General features: G+C 38.4%; 2 protein-coding genes across 2 annotated transcripts in view; one reads left to right on the top strand and one right to left on the bottom strand.

Annotated features, from left to right (window-relative positions):
• Nucleotides 1-1,452, top strand: part of CFTR (CF transmembrane conductance regulator) — a 92,101-nt gene extending 90,649 nt beyond the window's left edge. Inside the window, exon 27 of the mRNA XM_050906662.1 lies at nucleotides 432-1,452. Within this exon, the coding sequence (XP_050762619.1) occupies nucleotides 432-638 (207 nt within the window). The 3' untranslated portion in view covers nucleotides 639-1,452. The remainder of the gene's footprint in view (nucleotides 1-431) is intronic.
• Nucleotides 1,453-7,838: 6,386 nt separating this feature from the next.
• Nucleotides 7,839-21,101, bottom strand: part of CTTNBP2 (cortactin binding protein 2) — an 89,897-nt gene continuing 76,634 nt past the window's right edge. The window contains exons 18-23 of the mRNA XM_050914589.1: nucleotides 17,865-18,070; nucleotides 17,455-17,640; nucleotides 15,595-15,655; nucleotides 14,558-14,690; nucleotides 12,501-12,602; nucleotides 7,839-9,436 (exon numbers count right to left, since the gene is read on the bottom strand). Coding sequence (XP_050770546.1) covers nucleotides 9,191-9,436; nucleotides 12,501-12,602; nucleotides 14,558-14,690; nucleotides 15,595-15,655; nucleotides 17,455-17,640; nucleotides 17,865-18,070 — 934 coding nt within the window. The 3' untranslated portion in view covers nucleotides 7,839-9,190. The remainder of the gene's footprint in view (nucleotides 9,437-12,500; nucleotides 12,603-14,557; nucleotides 14,691-15,594; nucleotides 15,656-17,454; nucleotides 17,641-17,864; nucleotides 18,071-21,101) is intronic.

Consider the following 21,101-nt stretch of genomic DNA (forward strand, 5'->3'; position numbering starts at 1 on the left):
TCTCCTTCAAACAGAGGTGAGCAGCGCTTCCTTGTTTGGCAAGAAGAAAGCAAAGAAGGCCTGGCACCTTGCTGGCAGCCTTCTCCCTCTGCTTGCCATGTAACTCTCTTGTCTGCAGTTAACGCTTTCTTAACCGGGCAGTTTAGCAGTACCTGGAGACTTCAACAAACAATCTCAGAGGTAAAAATCAAGTCGCAAGGAGAAACCAGCAAGCCCGATGGCATTTTTTAACTTGAGCAATAGGCACCTTTTCCACGTGTTAAAATTTTTACATCTGTTTTTATGGTTGTAACTAGAAATTGTAAACCGTGCTTTTCCTCTTAGAAGATCTCTGTTATGTCTTCATGTCTCTTCCCTGCTCCATTAGTTGCGTTAGCTGAATTCTGTCAGCACCACCATTGCCCATCTAATGGAGGGATATGTTTCTTCAGGTAATCGAGGACAATAAATTGCGGCAGTATGAATCCATTCAGAAGCTGCTGAACGAAAAGAGCTCCTTCAGGCAAGCCATCAGCCACGCCGATCGCATTAAGCTAATCCCGATACACCACAGAAACTCCAGCAAACACAAACCTCAACCCAAAATCACTGCTTTGCAGGAGGAGACGGAGGAAGAAGTGCAGGAGACGAGGCTGTGAGACGCGGTGTGGGCACTCTCTTTGTGGAGTGAATCGTCAGCAGTGCCCCACGATGACAGGACCAGCATTTCTGAACCTGCGGGAGCCATGCACAAATTGAACCTTGCAGGAGGTGTTCACTGCAGCGACTACAAGTGCATTTGGGAATTACTTCCCTTCCATGGTTAATTGTGTGCAAGTTAGTACATTCTTTGAAGTTTTGCCACTTGTAATGGTAAAACCAGACTTCCTTTGAAAAGCTGCTCTAATTTGGTACAAATGAAATGGCAAGCAGAAGTAACCTGCCTAGCCTGACATAATCGTTTCAGAAAACTTTTAGAAATGTTCTTGCTGGGGTAAGAGGTCCAGACAGCAGGAAGAATGTGAGAAAAATAATCAAACCTGGGTGGAAAATAGAAAAATCAGAATGTAAAAAGCTTCTTGGGATTAATTTCCTGCAAACGAATTAAGGGACAATATCAGCAAGATGCACAGAGAACTTCCTCCTCTTTGTTTTCCATGCAGCAACTGTAATTTCAACTTAGCAGAAAAGGCCGAATGCCCTTTCATAACAGCGCACCGCTCCACGTGCATAGGTGAGGATGAAGGAAGAGAGGATATTGACTTGCAAGCCCGTCACCATCTGTCACATCTCCACGGTTAAGGGAGAACTGGTGTTTCCTCTTAAAACCTAGGAGAATGTCAACCCGACCCTGCACACACTCGCAGCGGGATGAGTGCAGGCTGACATCAGTATCATCTAGTGAAAGGTAGGACCCCTGGCAGTGGAACTCTAACAGTCTGCGTAGGTCTGGCACCTTTACATGCTTTTTACTCTGGTCTGAAAAAAAAAAAGAAGAAACCTCTCAGAAGTAGACTTTAATAATGAAATTAATTTTTATACTCTTCTGGTTTGCAGTTTTATGATGAAACTGAACTTTCTCTAGGATATTTTATTTATTTTAATATTGTTGCAGACATTTACTAAGGAAATGATGTATTTTAAGAGTGATCATGTACTATAAAGAAAAATATATTTGTACAAAATTTTTATATTTGGATTGTTGGGGGGTTTTTTGCTACTAGTCTTTGATGTCACACTACGATAGAGCTGTTAAAAACGAGGGCAGCCCCAGAGCTAGGCCAGGTACTGTCCAATGCTGTCTTTGTGCACTAAAGTGTTCTAGTGATACAGACATTTTAGATTTTTTTTCCTTTAAATAAAAAAAAAAAAAAAAGAAACTGCCTGTACGATACGTTATAACACACACACACGCCCCCCCCCCCCCCCCCCCCCCCGGTGCAGACACCGCCGACCTATTCTGCTACTTCCACTTCAGTCATTGCTGCCTATCAAAACACATGCATCATTTTTAATAAATACATTCTATTTATTACAAAACTAGTCGATAAAACCCAACGTCCGCGCCCGGCCGGCTGCGTGGCCTGCCGCCGGGGCCGGGACCGGGACCGGGACCGGGGCCGGGGCCGGGCGGCACTAGGTGGTGCTGCGGGGCTCCGGAGCGCCGGTGCCGGCCGGGCTGCGCGGGGGGGCTGGCTCCGCCGGCCCGTCTTCTCCCGGTGAAACAACACGCTACTGCAGGCAGAAGCAGCTGGGTCCCTCACAGCCCCCTGTATTCCCGTGGGGTCGCAGTGTGGCAAAAGAAGGGCTCTAAAAAGAGCCTTTTTAAGGCCACCGCTACCAGCTGGTTAGCAGCACCACCACGCAAATGCTTTACAAATACGAAGCGGTTATAAATGAGCTTTATATCGCTCACACCGCTTGAGCCTTAAAGCTACAAAGAGCAGCACATGCAAGCCTCTTTTAGGCTTCATGTAGCTACAGCAGCGATGCCCCTAGCCTGTGACAGCACCCAGCTGGGCTGGGCACCGTGCACGGGAGCCACGGACGGTGCTGCTGGGTCAGGCGGAGCCTACGAGCGCCGCAGCTCACGCTGGAGCAGCTGCTCGCCCTGCCCCACTCTTGTTTGCCTCTGCCTCTGTCCCACATTACATGTTTTCTGTCCCTCGTTACATATTTCCTCTGCAAATACACTTTTTCTTTCTGTCTTATTTTTTTCCCACCCAGTCCTTCATACTGTACTTTTGTTCTTGTCTATCTTCTAGCACTTACCTGGATCTCTTTCCTTTCTGTCTGCGTGAACGTGTCCTTGCTTTGCCTGATTTTCTCCGTGAAGCGATGCCTCTTGCTCACAGAGAGTCCTGGATACCCTTGAGTCTCAATTTTGCCATGTCACTTGTTTCTCTGCCACTAAGCTCTGCTTGCTTTAGCCTTTATAATAACTGAAAACCAACTGTATATTGAAGTAGCATCACTTCTTTTGAATCCCATCTCCATTCCCCCTACCCCCTCAAATTGTTCACCTCATGCTGTGTATCACTTTTCTTACACAGCCAGCTCTCCATTTGTACAAGTCTTTACAGCGTATGTGGCCAAGCCTGGCCGGGAGGCCAGGGCTGCTGCACTGTGGCCAAGCCCAAGGAGGAATGCCAAGGATCGCTCTTTTTCAGGATGTTACTCAGCGTAGCAGACATACTATGCGGGAGAGTTTATTATCTAAATAAACAAGATAATACGGAAAGATCAGCAGAAAAGAACCACTGTGTCATCAGAATCAGTGCGCGCTTCAAAGCTTGCGCAATTAGTGGCGTTAATTTTTTGGGGTCGTTAGAGTTAGGAGGTGGCAAGTTAGACTGAGCGGACAAGGAGACATTTCAAGAAAGGAAAAGGTAAATACAGCAGGAGCACGTAGTAGAGGGGACGTGTGTGGAAGCTGCTGATATAAACACTCAGAAGGAGCGCTTTGAAGGAAAAAATCAGTCAGTCAGTCAGGCAACTGACTGCCCCTCGCCCTGTAGCACAACGCTCATCGAAACAGCTTCCGCCGTCAGCACCCGGCTACCACCACCGTACTGCCTGTCCCAAAGAGCCCAGGCAAGATGCTGCAGAAATTCTTCTCTCTCTGCCCTCCAAGGGCAAGTGGGAAAAGGCTGGAGAAGAACATGCTATTGCTTTCAGTCCAAAAATACTGCGTCAGCTACTTTGGGGTTCAGGCTGGAACGGGAGGTAAGTCGGTACCAGCCTCCATAAGGAGGAGGAGGACAGCATCTGCTTCCCAGCAAAGGTCGAGAAGAGCACGTTACTGTCTAGAATAAGCGTTCTGGTACTTGCTGTCGATGGGATAACAGCTCCCAGGGCTGTTCGCCTGAAGCTAAGCTGGGAAGTTGCACATGAGGAAAAAAAAAGGAAAAGAAAATGAGGCTATAACCCAAGCACAGTGGAAGAAAAGAACAACGACCTTCATAAACAGAGGCTGAGCATTATTTAAGAGAATTTTTCTTTTCGCATGCTTCACTTTGCATACATTTGATAAACCAAAACAGATATAAAAAAAATACTCCTTCCAAAGCACTTTGTTATTAAAAACACACACTTACACTATTAAAAGGGGTGGGTGTGTGTACAATATATGGCCAAAGAGAAGAGCATGCTGACTCTGATACTACACATGAAGATTTAATTTTACAGCCTGCTAGGAAGAAACCAAAAAAAGATGAAAAGAGTGAAATTACTCTGCAGAGGATCTGTAGCTCTCCTTAAGCACCAAGGAGAAGGCAGAAGGGTGGCCAAACCGCTAATACAGCACTAAGAAGCTCTTAGGACAGCCACGGCCAAGCAAGGTTAGACTAAACAAACTTGAACTCTACACATTTAGCCATCTTCGTAAATCTTACATACAAAATAACTACATAAAGCAGCTTGTTAATCGTCATCAGCGGGAACTGCTCAATATCTCACTGGGGTCAAGCAAGCCTGCTATTCCAAAAAACAATTTTGCTTTCATAGTTGCTCAACTGGTGTCTTACCAGCTTTAGTATTTTATTGATTAAATATCTATTTCCACAGTCTTTCTTAAGAGCCACCGCCTCCGCTTCCACAAGCCTCACATCCCTCAGCCTGTTACACCAGCGTCAGAGCTGCTGAACACCCGGTGGCCTCCGCACTCCTTGAACTGTACCCTGTTCAAGCAGCAGGTTTAAGTTATTTCTCTGGAATGTGGCAGCTCTTGGAAAAGGTGCCTTTTAAAACATTTCCTCACATAAAGATTAATTCTGAATTGGCATTAATTGTTGGAGGTCAGTTCAGAACTATATAATTTGTTGCATTTTATTTACTTTATCTAAAAAGTATTGTGGTAATTTTTTTCTCCTCTTGCTGATATGGATTTGGTGTTTTAGCTCTATCATTACTTGGCTATGATTTAACATTTGGAAAAAAAAAAGCACTTTAGAACTCTATGTACAATTGTTCATTAATGGACAATTAATTGCTGCCTAAAAATCTTGCAAAGTAAGCAACGTGCAATGGAATACAGTAACGCATTTCCTTTACAAACCCTCATGTTCTCCAAAACTAATTTCCTGTTCCTAGGATAAACAATATTACTACTAATTTTATTCACCAGGACTTACTTCAATCTCAAAATACAACCCTTGTAAATGCAACATGAGGTTTTCAAGTGATGTCTAACTTTCTTGCCTGTTATTTTCTCTTCTTTCTCAACAGGTTCCTTCTCACAGTGATCAAAGCTTTAACGTGTGAACGGGTTTTCTTAGTTTCCTCTCCCCAAACCTTTTAAACATACTATATAAAAATGCATTTTGGTCACTCTGAGAAGTTCAGGGGCCTACAATGACCGCTGCTGCGTCTGTGATAAGCCTGTGCGTTTGGTGCAACCTCTGCAGCTGGAAAAGGAACGTGGCACTGACTGGACCTGCCAGTTACCTGTGCTCTGCTTTCTCCTAAGCCTGGACTGCGCTGCATGACACAGGGGAACGCACCCGAGCTCCTTTTTGAGCTAATATTAGCCAAACTACAGTTGGACTACCGCTGTGCTGAGGAAGTATTTCCCCTCTTCCAGACTTTCTTCTGTTCCTCTAAATCCTTGGAATTAAAAGTCTGTCCTTTCTGATATTTTAACTGTGTGCAAAAGTAAACTTCTGCCGTCTGAGTCTGCCTTTGCTGCAGCCCAGTACAAACACACCTCACGCTGCCTTGACAGTCGCTTTGACCTCAAGTTTCTGAAGAACAGCCCACTTTGTAATTCTGAAGTCTCTTAATTATGGTTAGAACATCATAAACATCACTTTAGCCAGTTAGCACCAAGAAAGCGGTCCCTCATCCTTTCTCCAAACGGGCTCCTTCCACAAGCATCTTCCACCTGTAGTGGCTATTCTACTTCTCCAGTTTTACTGGAAAGCCGGAGGCTTTTGATTTGTTTTGTAAATCACTTGAGCTGTATTATGGGAAGAGACGCGCCTCAGAAATTCAGGCCCTCTGATTCTGCTCTTGTTGATGAATGCTGCTGCCTTTGTGAAGAAACCCGCTCCATCATTCAACACACTTCATTTTGGAGCTCATGCTCAGCAACTAAATAACTGAGGTGAATATTGTCTGATGGACTCAGACGTTCTTTTAAGGAACATATTCCATGTTCTTTGTCAAGAAACGAGAACCATAGGAGACACGCTGAAAGCTTTTATTTTCAGGACTGACTTGAAGTGGAGAGCTGGAATGCTTAGGACTTACCAAGGTCACTGGTGGATGAGAATGATCTTTCACGTTCCTCTGGTTGAAGAGATTGAGCCGTGTATCCGGAGTGTAGTCAGACAGAAGCTAAATTAAAAGCCTTTTCACTGACCTAGTGGCCTGTGGAATGGATGCAACCTTAGCAGCTTGCCCGTACTTTCTGAGATGATACTCTTCCACGTACACAGGCTCTCTCTCTCTTCCCTTACCTCACCTCTTTTAAAGATATGGAAAGAGGTAATAGATGGGAGTGGAGTGCAGCATGGAGCAGCGTGGTCCACCACAGATAGCACACTTAAAACCTCTGTGCTTAAGACACAGGAAGGAATGAAGAAAAAGGATTTTGCCCATTACTAACCCAAAATGAGAGTAGTTGATATTACAAGTCATGTATGAGGCGTGCTGTTTGTAGCACCACAGGAAGAACCTGAAGATACAGCGAAGCCCTGAACTCATGAACAGAGCCTTGCCTTGCTTCTGCACAATCTATCACAATCCAAAGGATAAACCAACGGAGAAGCCGGTACGTTCACATGCAAACTATTTTACGGTTACGTGGTTTTCACCATTTGAGGGCAGGAACTGATATGGCCTAACGAGAGCTTAACAGTTACTACAGAAGATAAGATTCAATTAGGAGATCTGCAAAATACCGTGTGATTAAAGATGTATGAAGATCACAGACTGTTGAACTGAAAGACAAACAAAATGAAAGCAGGTAGAAGTCAACCAGGTAAAAGATGCAGATGGAGAGCGATTAGGACAGCAGGCTGAAAAGAACGGATAATGAGGGCATTGAAAGGCAATGCTAAATTTAGCAAGAGACCTAACTTTCAAACCATGAACAGATGATCACAGTTACTCTGTCTTCTGCAGATTGTCACTCAAAGTACAGCACAGAAGACTTTTGATTCTCACAGACAATATACAGAGTCTTAAAATATATCTCAAAACATGCTTTAGGACACTGTGCCTAAGATCTTCCCACACAGAAACACACTGCTAACTCTTGATCTAAATGAGGTCTGACATTTCCAAGGTGTATTTTCAATGTAGAACAAACCTAGCTTAGAAGCATGTCAGGATTTTTCTTCCTTTCTTATAGCTCTTTTTAAAAAAAAATTGATTTATTGTTATTACAAATCCTGATGTTGCAACTCGTGTGATCACTGCAAAAAACGTTTTCCATTTTGTGTTCCTGCTCACCACAAAATCCATGCCTGAGCTTCTCACACAGGCTACCACACTGCTGCTCACGTCGCTTCAGCACATAAGGGATCCTAATTGCTGAGACCCGTTGCTCTGACCTACAGCGGTTCACAGCTGACTCATTCTGCTAAGAACCAACTGCAAAAGTAGCATCCCATTTTTCAGCGCTAAAATTACTGGGGGGGGGGGGAAATCAACCTTTAGAGAAATCACCTGTATCCAGTTATATGTTACTATCACACAAGAAATTTGAGGTTTAATAAAACAGTGATTACCGAAAGACATGGTACTTTCTAAATATATTGTGCGGAAAATGATTACAGAAATAAGCTTCTAGTATTCTATATCTATAGAGATAACACACACACACAAACTAAGAGACAGAAAGACAATATGCAGTACAAAAATTTTATTGACATGAGTTTGGGATGACCGTTTTACATACAAAGGTGAAGCGTTAGGAAACAGTTAGGTAACCTTGTCCTCTTCCAGGCTTATCTTGAGAAAAATGCTACTTTGGAAATTATAGGCATGACCATGTTACTGTCCATAGCTCTCAAAACCATCTCCCGGTACGGTAGCCCATCGGAAGGCATCTAAGCCTGATCTAAAGCAAACTCTGCACTTGCCTCTGCCTACCAGATGAGGTATCGAGACAGCGAGCGTTTCCACACTATTACAGTTCACAAGTATATAACTGTAGCTACCGTAAGGAGAGACTGGGGAAATACTCCCTTCGTAGAAACTCTCCCTCGTGGGAACATGATCTACCTCTGTAGTGGGGGGAAAAATGAAAAAGACTTAATTTTAACTGCAACTCAAGTATCATTTCACAGCAATTACATTGTCAATCCACAACAGAAATCGATAATTACATAGTAACTCATGTTATCGCTACTACATTATCTCTGATAATACTGTAGTTAAGCTTGTGCTCAAATTCCTTTTCAGTAAAATCTGTTTCTGTAAAACACTATTATTTCTCGGATACTTTTAAAACACTAATGAAGTATATAAAAGTTTTTACAGTATACAAGAAAAACTAAGTTAATAAATGATCACATTTTCTTCAATTCTATCAAAGAATAAGAGTCTGAGAAAAATAACTTTTATTGCATTTTAATTTCTCAATCTCTTTCCTTTTTTAAAAGATAAAAGTTATAACGGAAATTCATGACATTTTAGATGAAGAGAAGCTTGGGAGAAACAAAATCACAATTCAGCAGGCAGATGATGGGGAAATCAAAGTATTTAATATGGCTTGTAGCTGAAAGTAATTGATCTGCGTTTCCAATCATTTTAGTTATTGCCACATTCCATTGATTTTTGATTAAGTGAAGATAAAAGCATGTCTTTAAAATGCATGTACAATAGCTTTAAGCCATTGCTGTACATATTGTGCAACTCATCTGAATGCAGTTTAACACGTGAACTTAATAGAATATATTTATGTACAGTATATACACAAACAGAATCCTGTGGTAATACCCCTGAATGTTATCATTTAAACGAGTAATTTTCGTAATAAAAGAAGAAAAAAACCCCCACATCTGTGAAGGTGGCAAAACTGCCCATTTCTGAAGCTTAAATCAATATAATTTCCAGCTGATTTACATAGAAATAAAACTGTGGTCCTGTACAAACTTTACATTACAGGGAAACAGTTTATTTTTAAAAAATATTTACATATTTGAGTACTTGGTTCTTTGCAATAGAGATTATGTGAACACAGAAAATTGTATGGTAAGCAGGTTTATTTATTAGATTTTTCTATTTGTTCTTTTTTGTGCAAATTCCAAATCTCTCTTTTTGTGTTATTATCTGCCTCTATTTGCCTTGTATTACTGCTGCTGCTTTTTTTAGTATTCTGAGAAGGCTGAGTGACTTTACTTCTAGGAACAGGAAGAAAAGATTTAACTCTTGAAACACCCAACTCTGTCTTTGATTTGCTGTTGCTGCTTTCCACAGTTCGACTGCTGCTGAGAGGACGCGTTCCATCCTGTGAATAAAAAAAGCATTTTCTGTATAAATAATTATTGCTGTTCAACCTGAAAAACAACCAAGCAACCCTACCAGCCTCACGGAACTCTTGTTATTTACAATCTTTTGCAGTTTAATATGACAGCTTCTTACTACTTCGTAAACAGACTATGGCTCTTTTTTGCTTCTTTGACTGAAAGGAAATACCGTCAGTGTCTTAGAATACCAAAATAGGTCAACGGGTTTTTTGCATTGCCATTGAAAAAACTTAAATTTGATTCTCAGGTGTCTCAATTTCAGGAGTACCCAAATAAAAAATACATGTTCTTTCTTTCATTACTGTGGAAAAATAACAGCTGGAGCCACAGCTAAAAGGGACAAAATGGAAATTTAGGTAGTTATGAGCAAAAAAAATCAGCTTTACAGCTTGAATAAAGGTATTCACTTTCTTTGTACCATCAAGGCCATAAATAATAACAAAATAATCATGACAAAAATAATACTTCAAGAACAGAAGTTGAAATGCTAGTTACATTTTAATCCATAATCTTGTTGATTGCTTTCTTATAAATTAGATTTTAGCATCTCAAATTATTTATGCTAAGAAGCTACATTCTTAAAAACTGGACCATATTCACCCTGCCCAAATTTAGATACCTGAAGTGCCAAAGTCAGGTACGTTGTCATTTTTTGTTCCTTTATAGTCAAGGAGAAAGAGGTTAGTTAAGCCATTTTATGATGGTCACTAACATATATCTTTCATGAGAGATGCTTACCTTTCCACTGACAGGAAAGGAGAATTAGGACCTTAACTGTTAGCATCAGTTGAATCCAGATCACCCTCTGGGCAGCAATATTAAAAAGTTCATTTTCACCATCAGCTACTGCTCTTCACGTAAAGGCTGGTGGCATGAAAACAGACTATTCATCACTGTCTATTCCTTATTAATCCTTGATTCCATCAATTTGTTTGTATCCTAGATGAAAGATTTTGCGTCTCTTATCAGTTTTCTCTTTCTCCTTCACATACTTGAAAGCATATTTTCTTCCAGCCAATTAAAAAAAAATTCATTATGGGTATGTTGCTCTTTTAAGTGATTTGTCTCATTGCTGTTGACAAGATCTCCTCTGCTTATGCAGTATTGCTTTTGTTACCGACAAAATTCTATTTACTTTCAGAAAAGGATGCTTTTCCAATCTCAAACTCTTTTTCAGACACCAGTTCTTGCAGCTGCATAGGTTTATCATCGTTACAATTGCCTCTGAAAGTTTGACTTCTGCTTCCAAACTGAGACTCTGCTCTTCTAGGTTTTTGATAAATTTGTTGTAATAATGACTAAATCTAGAAACAAAGCTTGTCATTGTATTAAATCTCTTTCCCCTCTAGCAAAAGGTTGGGTTGTGTTTCCTTCATTTTGGCCAGCATTTCCCCACAAAGATATGGGAAATAAATTTTTTTATTCTGTATGAAATCTTTTGACTAAGTTCTTAAAAAAACTCAAAGGTAGCTAAGCTTGTCTACCTCCAAGGTCAATATAGTTATGCCTTACATTGTTAGAAGGAATTTTAAAAGGAAAAAAAGTTCACTAGGAAAAATTTACAGTAGGAACGGGTAGGTCAGCTGACTTACCAAATTGTCCAGGCATCACTACTATGTGAAGCTCTGATTTGGAATGTCTGAAATTAATGTGTTTAGAGAAATATTCAAAAGCAGTATATCTAAATGTGGATCTGCAATGTTAAAATTGTTTCCGTTAGCAGAGACTGTTCCCTGGATTTTAAGTAAAATTACAGAAAATATTCTAACATTTTGAATATTTGGATATGAAAAAATATGATGGTAAGGGTGATAAGTCATCTTATCCAACTTTAGCTTTTTTAATGCTTAGGTGTGCAAGTTAAGCTATTTTCAGGGCTACTTTGTTGTACCTGCAGAAAATAGACAGAGTGTCTCTAGAAAACAATTTATCTCAGTCCCATAAAAGCATCTGGATTGGACTCTAGAGGACCCCTATTGAGGGAACATAGACAACAGATTCTGCCCTGGCTAAGGTTAATTGAGCCATGTGCTCAGAAGCTCTCTTCATGTTCAAAAACACAAGGAGCAAGAAAGAAAAGGGAAAAAAGTGTAACAACAGAGAAAGCATAATTTTTACTTTATTATCCAAAGAATGAAAACTAAGCAGGATATAATTTCATCTTCATATTTAGTAGAGATGTTAGCACCCACAAACAATGATTTCCATTTCTGAAAAGAAGATGATGGTGGACCTATTATATCTTCCAGTAGTATTCAGCTTATCCTCCCACTCTGAAACTGCTTTGAAGTTAGTAAAGTTTGTTTACATTTAGACTCTCTTTTCCTAGAATTACCAAACTTATAACATAGTGTTTCTTTGGATTTCTCATAAATAACATGGCAAGACAACTGTATATTACAACAAACAGCAAGGCAGAAAAAAGAAACTGAATCCCCTTTTTAAAAAAAATGCTATTCTTCACAAACTCTGGTAATATCATGTCTTCTCAAAAATTCTACCACTGAGAGCTTTGACACCAGAGCAGCTCAATTCTACTTAGATAACAACACTTAGGAAAACAGTGGTTTGAAATCATATATATTTGGGTAATCACTACAAAAAAAAAAAGGTAGAAAAATAAACCATTAGCCAGCAATTTTACATCAGGAATTTAAAAAAGTTTTGCCATTTTGCAAACTTACTGAATAGCATTAATTGGGGGGAAACAATGAACCCGGGGCTTTTATTTCCCTCAAAATCTGATGCAAATAACTTATAATGTCAAAGTAATGTCAACAATACTTGGCCTAGGGAGATGGCTTTATGTAAACATGAAAACTGAAGCAAATACATCCATTGTTTAATAAATCTTTAGTTTCCATTAAGACACGTGGAAGAAACTTGGCATGGTAAGTCTAGCAAGTTTCCTAAGAGTCATGACAGTTTATTCTTGTAATAAACAGAGCACTGGAACACTAATTCTTTGGATCCAATCAGGAATTCAAGATTTTGGAGAAACCCAAGACACCTTCCCTATCCTACTACGAAACTCATTTCACCTACCTTTTGTGCTGTTGTTTTACTTGGATTAGTACCACTTGCTGAAAATACAGGATTGTTCTGAGAGTTATTGAACATCAATAGCTCATCCTTAGAATCTGCAATCTAAAAAAGATAAGAAAATGGTGATTTTTTTAGTTATTCACAGCAGAGATTATGTTTCAATTCGCCAAATTTTGCAGTCTTGATTTTATTTTCATGTAGTTTCTGTGCAATGCAATGCATAAATATCCAAAGAATGATTACAATATCTTTCCTTTGCTCTCAAGTGCATTTGTAGGAGACGGGAGATAAAGAGAGAGATTTCACACCGACTATTACCAGAGGAAGATTAAACATACATTTCCAGAGCAATACTATTCAGCGGAGCTTAAAGGCAGTTTCCCATTAAATTTTATCCAGCCCCAGGAACATCACAGAAAGGAATGATCCTTTTCTCTTCCTCCTGCCATGTTTCTTCCCTGCTGTTTTCCATCAAACCTTGTGACCATGCAATAGCAGATAGAGTCTGATCAGCCTTCTGTCCTCACTGAAAACTAGGTATTTTATCCTGGGGCAAGCTGATCCAATTCAACTCTGCAACTGCAAAAGTACTCAATCCCAACGTGACAGAGGCAGCAGGAACATATTCATATGAAAGGGCAAATTAAAGAGTAGAAGTACTTATTTTGATGGCAGCCTGAAATTACATCACCCAAAGAAAACATGCAACAGCACCCGTACTTCTGTAAGGCTCTACTAGGCAGCTAGGGAATTAACAACAGAAATTCCAGCCATGGATGGTTCCACCCATGGTGAGGAAACTGAACAAAAGACAGTGACATCTATCTTCTTCCTTATCTAACCCGTATTTCCTTGAATTGTCAACAACAAGCAATTACCTTTTACATGTTATTAAACACAATTTTAAGTTGGTTACCATTTCTTTAAGCACATCCCATACTTTCAAGGATAGATACGGTAAATCCCTGCTAACTGACTAGTGATTAGCTTGCCAGCTTGGTGCATGTGTCTCATGCAAGCACTGTAAATACTTTAAAAAAAAAAAAAAAACAAACCCCAAAAACCCCACCATAATAAAGGATTTCTTTAAATAGGTTGAAAAATTTTGCCAAACACAGTATTTCTTTTCCTAATAAAAACTTAGTTGACTTCTAAGAATAAACAGAATACTTAATAAAGCAAAACTAATGGAACTGCTGTTCAGGGAGATCCTAGAGGATGTAATGCACAGCCTAACTGGACAATAGCCTAAGACTGACTATCTGTGTTTCAAAAGATATGGAACAGCTGCTCCGGTGTGAACACAGCCTGCTGTCACAGCCATCTACTTCAGCTGTGCTAGGAGGAAAGAAGGAAAAGAATAAATAGCTACAGCTACAGGGAGAGATGGATGCTTTTGGTGTAGAAGGAAAAATGAGAGAGATCCACGGTCCACCCTCAGCTCCAACAGGCCTCCCATAACCACCCACAATTCCAGCCCAGAACTTAGCCCCAAAGCTATGAGCCTTGCAAGCCTCCTTCACCCTATTCTGCCACTGTTAAAGAAAAAGAATTAGGCCAATCCATTCTTTCTTGCTTGGGCAGCAAAACTGCATTTTGCCTACACAGCAGAGGAGCTTTGAGCCAGTTCTGTGACGACTAATGGGATTACATTAAACAAACCAAATGTGCAATGCATTTTAGGAAAAACTTTCTATGTCTTTAAGACTACAAAACAGTTTCCCAGTGGAAGCAATGATAGCTTGAACAATAACATGGGGAACAGTAATGCAGACACGGCTATTGTCACTAGCATTTATGAACTTATAATTTTCAGCCGCCACTGCAAAAATCTCTAAAAAAAAAAAATAGTGAAAGTGTAATTTAAAATAATGTATATTAAACCAGAACACTTATCCTCAAATGTGTAATTTATTAGCTGACTTTGGCTTATAACCAAATAATTTAATAATTTTCTTCAGTTCCAGCAGTGCTTGTAAATTAAAAATTTATTTTAAACACGTAGCAAACAACTGCATATGGTAATGACGTAAATTATTTAAAAACCTTGTGTTTACCTTGCTTATATCAGGCTCCGATTTGCTGGAACACATACTCTGAAGTTCCTGCACAAGATCTACTTCATCATCAGAACCAAGGGACAGCCTTTGCTCCAGATTTAATGTTCTCAATTGATCCTTCTCTGAAGACCTGGTTTAAAAAAAAAAAAAAAAAAAAAAAAATGGAGAGAACAATTAAAATTAAGCTATGATACAGAATTTAAAAATAAATATTATACACACCTGAAAAATAGCAATTTCTTTCCAAATGACCTTTACTACCACAAACAGAAAGAAAATAACATCTAATTAAGTGGCAGCAATAGTTGTCAATAGTTGTTATATCATAATAGATCTTCTTTCTATTCAAATTATTCTCTCCATTCTGAAATTCTAACAAAGGATTCTTCTGCCTACTATCTTCTAAGATTCTCCTCTTTTTAAGATGGAGCAATCAATTTTATTCCACTCTCCTTTTTGGACTAAATTCCAAACACTTAAAAAAAACCTGGCATACTGGAAGCATAAATATTTTATGCTCTCTGCGCCTGTGAATATGGTAGAACCAAGGTTTCAGATTGAAGTAAAGTCTCAAATGCAGTTCCCTCTGGCTAATGTGTACACTTTCTTAGAGAAACTCTCTATCATTTAGTCTAAAGTGCACGTACTATACCATTTTGAATTGCATTCAGTAAGCTAAAAGAGCCAGAGGAGTTTTTAAAATATAATGCCAGGTGAGAAAAGCATACAGTTGGCTTTTCATGGCAGAGTAAGTGTTACATAATATTCTTAAGTCATAGACTATTCTGTTACATAAAAAGACATGTAGTGCTGCAAGGTTTAAATTACAGAAATGGATTCTAAAATTATATCGAAGTACATAAATTTTATTTTCGCTTGGAAATGAAAATTAAAAAGGATTCCTTTCTTCAGATGTAGAACCAAAACATTACCAAATACAAACTCTTCATCTATTCATTATAATGTGCGGGTTTACAACACAATTTTATCATCTTTATTGTTTGCTGTTACAAATACTAGAAATTAAAACTCACTTTGTGGTGAGAGAAGCTCTTTTCTTACAGTTTGGTTGCAACATAGTCTTAGATTTTATACCTGCACAAAAGAGAGATTGACTTATTAGTGTGTTATCATGTGCGTTCATTTCTTTATTCTAAAATCTGTGATAAACAGGGGAAATGTATTCCCATTTACTGGCTAATTATATCAATAGAATCTGTCAAAGATCAGAATACATCCCTTGAAACTGTTCAGAGTAGCATTAGGAACTGCTAAAACGGGAAATGGGGCATGAGTTGCCCAAGCTTTTGTGGAAGACAGAACATGAGGTTTCTGTGCGGGGCACTTGAACCACCCTTACTGGTTCTTTCAAAAAGAAATCACTTGTCAACAGGAAGAGATTTAAGTTTGCTTCATTTAAGTAAAATCAAAAAACTTACCCTTACTTGGAATCAGGAACAACATTTGATTCTGACAGTCAGAAATGGAAGCTACTAAAATTAAATTCACCATTCCATTTTTTACTTATATTCACAGATATTAACTGGACTCCAAGAACATTCTCAGGTACAAGATACAGTATCAACCATCCTACTTCAGGTTATGTTAATTTCATTTCTTAAATTCTCTTAGCAGGATTAGATAAGTTCACAATTCAAACAGAACTAGCAAGCAAAATCAGGACATTAGAGTTGCAGTTCAGAAAAAGCAGACTTCTTTCTGAAAAAGAGCTGAAGAAATGAATAGCTCAATTTAACATTACAAAGTACCACGCATCAAGTATTTCAGTGTTTTGTATATGAGGTAATTGAGGCTAGAATCTTACTGTTTCTAAAGTGTGTGTGTGTAAGACTCTTTCTCTCTAAATCCCTTCCTAACTGTTCTCTCTGAAGGAGTTACCTTCATTTTCTGAAAGCAAAATAAGTAATTTGATTTTGTCCTCTAGAAGTTTTCCTGTTCGATATTGTATTCAGTTATAGTATTCCTAAGTTTTCCTTCTAGACAGATGTGTACTTTTAGAAGAATATGTTGCTTCTGCACATATCCAGATGTTATCCCTGTGTAGTCAACGGCTTGTTAGATGGCTTATGATCTTGAGGTGAAAAGACATTTCAAAAGTGTCAGCTACTAAATATAACTTTCACATTTATACACACGCATAGATCCAGTTATATAAAGCCTTCTTTATCAAGCAGCATACTGAAAATGATGTGGAAACTTCTTGAAAACTTTACAGTATCTGTGACTACACAGAATTTTTTACATCTATTTTTTGCAATTAAAGTGAAAATAAAACAAAAATCTTCAATTTAAAACCAAAGATCTCTTCCTTCCACTACAGGGCTTCTAGATTATTCTACTCAATTTATCTAATAAGATTGAACAAGGGATGCATGATCTGAGGATGCATGTATTCATTTATTTTTACTTGGATTCAGACAATAGAAATTATTGTAGTGAAGCTATAAAGTATGTGTAAAAAACCCCCAAAAGTAGGTATACTGTAAATTAAGTGCAGAACTAAGGAGTACCAATCAAGTAATGAAGCTTTCTCTCATCCAGTATTGAGAATGACAGAGCATCATTCCATGCAATAGGAGGTAGAACCACTGCTCAATCTTCCACCATCTGAGCCAAAGCCTGCCTCATTATCAGACAACAGGAAGGGCATTAGAACAAACAAACAAGCAAAAAAAATGAATTAGGATACCTCACAGTCACAAAGAAATAATTTGGAGGAAAAAAAAAGTAAACAATTTTTTACTGGTAAACATAAACATGAGTGTCACTTAATTGAGAATTTTTAATTCATGATGTAGAACAAAAGCTAGATTCATATCTACACAGCCTAAACCCCCACACCTTCTTTCAGAATTGAAAATAGAAAGCTTTACCTTCAGTATTTGTCTCCTGCTTATTCCATGACTGGGAGGATAAATGGCCTGACTTTTTGCGAGGACTTGTGCTCACTTTTCTCCAAGAAGCATTCTCACCTCTTTTCTTACTACAATTTTTGTAGCTCGAAACCACGGATAAAGGAAAATTTCCTCCCTTAAAATCTGCTATATAATTATCTAGCTCTGAAACAAAAGTAGAACAATGTTAAGAAGAATTCACTGTTGCAAATGGTTCTTTGACTACCTTATACAACTACTTAGTTTAGTGACTGTAAATGCTTTTAACCGCACACGTCCCATCATAACTATGGTTATGTTTTGTGGAAGTTTTAAAAAAGGAATCAAACGGTTAAAAGCCCCACTTTGGCAATGTACAACTACTTGCCTTTCAGATTGTTCACTGTTACCTGTTCTGGGTAGAGGACAGCCATGCAAAACAGCTTTATTTAGCAAGATACTGAGAGCAGCTTTAACAACAGCCTGTTGACCTTGGCTAGGATTTTTTTTGGCTATTGCTTGTCCTGGTACAGATGGTCTTTTCACAGAGGCTCTGGAGAGTATTGCTTCTTGAACTCTGGGAGCTATCACAGCATTCCATAACTTGGACATCCACCTGTAGGCACACAAACAATCCCTCACCTTCAGAGACAATTATCAAACCCCAAGATTTTATACTTTGGGTAACATCAGATATTGCATTTTCAGGAAGCACATATATTTTGGACTTCCTGTTGTACCTCATTTCAGAGAGGAACTGATTTTATTTAAGGTAGGGTTTATTTGTTTGTTTTATATTAAATTATTTGACCTAACTTTCTTCAGGTTGCTTTGGCAAACTATTTACCATCTGACGCTTTTCCTCCTTCAGATAAGGACTATAAAACATCCTTTTCATTTTAAGGCTAAAAGAAAGAATGTCCCAAAAGGCTGTGTGTTCATGTATATACAGAAAAAAACCCTTTCACCTTTGCCAGTGCATGAAGAAGTTTCCATGCTTGCAGGTGTTTATTCGTAGCCTATTTGCTGCCAGTGTGGGGAAAAAGGAGGTATTCAGTTATGATTGCACCCTTTCCAGTATTCTTCCATTTCTGAACTTGTCCAGTTTACAAGACCTTTCTATTCGTACAGCTGCCTTGCTCTCACTCTCCTTTTGTTTATTTGATCTATGGTGAACTGTGTTTCCAGGATGCCATGGATTTTCCAGATTGTCTGGTTTAGAGACTGGGTCTTATTACAAAAATTTGATTCAAAGGGACATGGTTCTTCTGGGACTTTTGCTTTTCTAAGAGAGAAATATTAAGTTGTTTTAGCACATAAGTGAAAATTTTGTATTAGGAAATAAATAAATGTTATTTCTTACAGCTTATAGTTCTCAAGGGATAAAGGCTAGGAGTTTCAGGCTTAGGGCTTAGCTCACATCTATTAACAGACACTGAGACAATCTTTTTTAGATCAAATCCAACTCTTTTTTTTTTTTCCTTATACTCTCTTATGGGAGGAAGATGGTAAGATTGAGAGTCAGAGGGTTTGTATTAAAGGTCTATAAGAAATGATAGGCTACAATGCTGTGTTTCAGCTTTGCAGAAATCCATTCAGAAAAAGTGAAGGCTAAAATGTCTGTTTGACTTATATGAACCATTTTGTTGGATACATTGATACACAGAAGCCATCTTATTACCCAAAAGATTATGACAACTTTTTTGGCTTTTTTTTTGTTTGTTTTGTTTTTTAAAGTTAGTTTGCATGAATCATTTGATAGTTGTATTTTTGGTTAGTTATGAAGCATAAGACTGAGTTTTTATGATAAATAACCATGCTACAAAGTGCTAGTATAAGCTTGATCAAAGTTACATTAAGCTACCAAAATAAACAGTTGCTTTCATTTTAGCAATAAAGAACTCTCTATCTCCATTTCTGCCTATGTAAGCTTTTGACATTTTGCAATACTGCTAGTATAAATGGTCAGAAATGAATGCCGCAAAGATAAAATTAATTGAGTCCTTTCTAATCTAACAGTTCACAATTGATGGGCTGTACAATGCCATCCTCTCTAAATAAAATTCCAACCTAGTGTTTAAAGTCAGTCTTACGTTTGCGCTCATCTTGATGAAGTCCCCAGTTCTTTGATACAGCTAATACTTAGGAAAGGTGTAGCACCCCCCTGCCCCTGAAAAAGAGCTGTAAAGTGAAACTCTTTCCTGTTGCAACATCATCTTTAATTCCCTAGATCAAAAACCAGAAAAAAAAGTAGCTAAAATTTTCCTCATTTATTCACTCTACTCTCCAAAACATGTGAAGCTACATGAAACAGCACACAGCAGGAAACAATTTCCTGTCACGCCTTCTCTCTCCCTTCCCAGCTGCCTGCTTCTACCACTTGCCTCGTGCTAACACTTAGCCCAGAACAAACCCAGTTTGTAGACAGCCGTCTACTGTGTTAATGAATTGAACTGACTCAGTGAAGCTTTAATAAATGCAAAAAGCAGCAAAATAGCACAATGGAGAGGAGGGGCAAGAGGACAGGAGTGGTTAATTAGATTGAAATAACAGCAACCAGTGAGCTGCTAATTAAAGCTATTTATGGCTAGTTATATGACCACACTGTTAGCCATCATGCTGCTAAACTAAAAGCGTCCAGTAAGTGCTCACTGGAGCTGTGCTTTTTAATTGTTTATCAGTGGACAAAAACTACATTAAAATGAGGAGTCAGATGGCATATCGCTACTATAAAAGACATTTTGGGGTTGTGCTCAAAATAAAGCGTTGTGAATCCAGTCAAAGTTACACTTAGGAGAAATCCAAACTCAGAAATGCATAATTAAGGTATCTAAAGAATAGTTTTTCTGTCCTCTACTAATGCCATTGCAATAAATAAATGATTAAGACATTTCAGAGGACATGATTCAAGAGGGAAACAGGACATAGATGCATGGTATACTTTATTCTTTTTTTGTTTCACAGCACCCATAAATTCTCAAGTCGATGCTACATCCATATTTAGACTTTGATAATTACTCTGGATATTAGATAATCTGTCCTTTTACAAAAAAAAGGAAAATGAACAAGCAAAATGTATCAAGATCTGCAGACAGAACAAAAGATGAGAAAGCCAGTGCACACACTAAGCAAAGGACCCTGGAAGAAGGGTCGGCAGAAACTAGTACAAGAGAGAAAAGTCAGAGAAGGAACAGAAGTGGCAATTCAGGAGAATGCTATGAAGCAGGGTGAGAAAAGTAATGTCGCATCTCCAGAAACCAATGTTATTATTTGAATTCTGAATGTTTTAATCTTACTTAGGGGCTCATTACCTTTCTAATATAGCCAAGCAACATCTTAGCATGAAATTAACATGTTTTAAAATTCTATAACTATTTCTTGTATCACTTGCTAGCATTTGCAGAGAAGTTGTAATCTGAGCAGATGTTCGTGCAATTGTAGGCAAGAAAAGACAAAATTTTCATCATTCTTCTTTCATGTTACTGGACATCTAACTATATGTATAGCTAAATGTATATATCTGCCTTATTTACTAAGATAATACATCTGTGAAATTGTATGTATGTTTAAAAATGATACCAGATATTAAAAAGAGTGAGAAATCATTTTCCAAATTTCCCTCACATACAACTTCAAAAGGAAACTTT

Source organism: Gymnogyps californianus, chromosome 1, assembly GCF_018139145.2.
Source record: "Gymnogyps californianus isolate 813 chromosome 1, ASM1813914v2, whole genome shotgun sequence".
Classification (NCBI taxonomy): domain Eukaryota; kingdom Metazoa; phylum Chordata; class Aves; order Accipitriformes; family Cathartidae; genus Gymnogyps; species Gymnogyps californianus.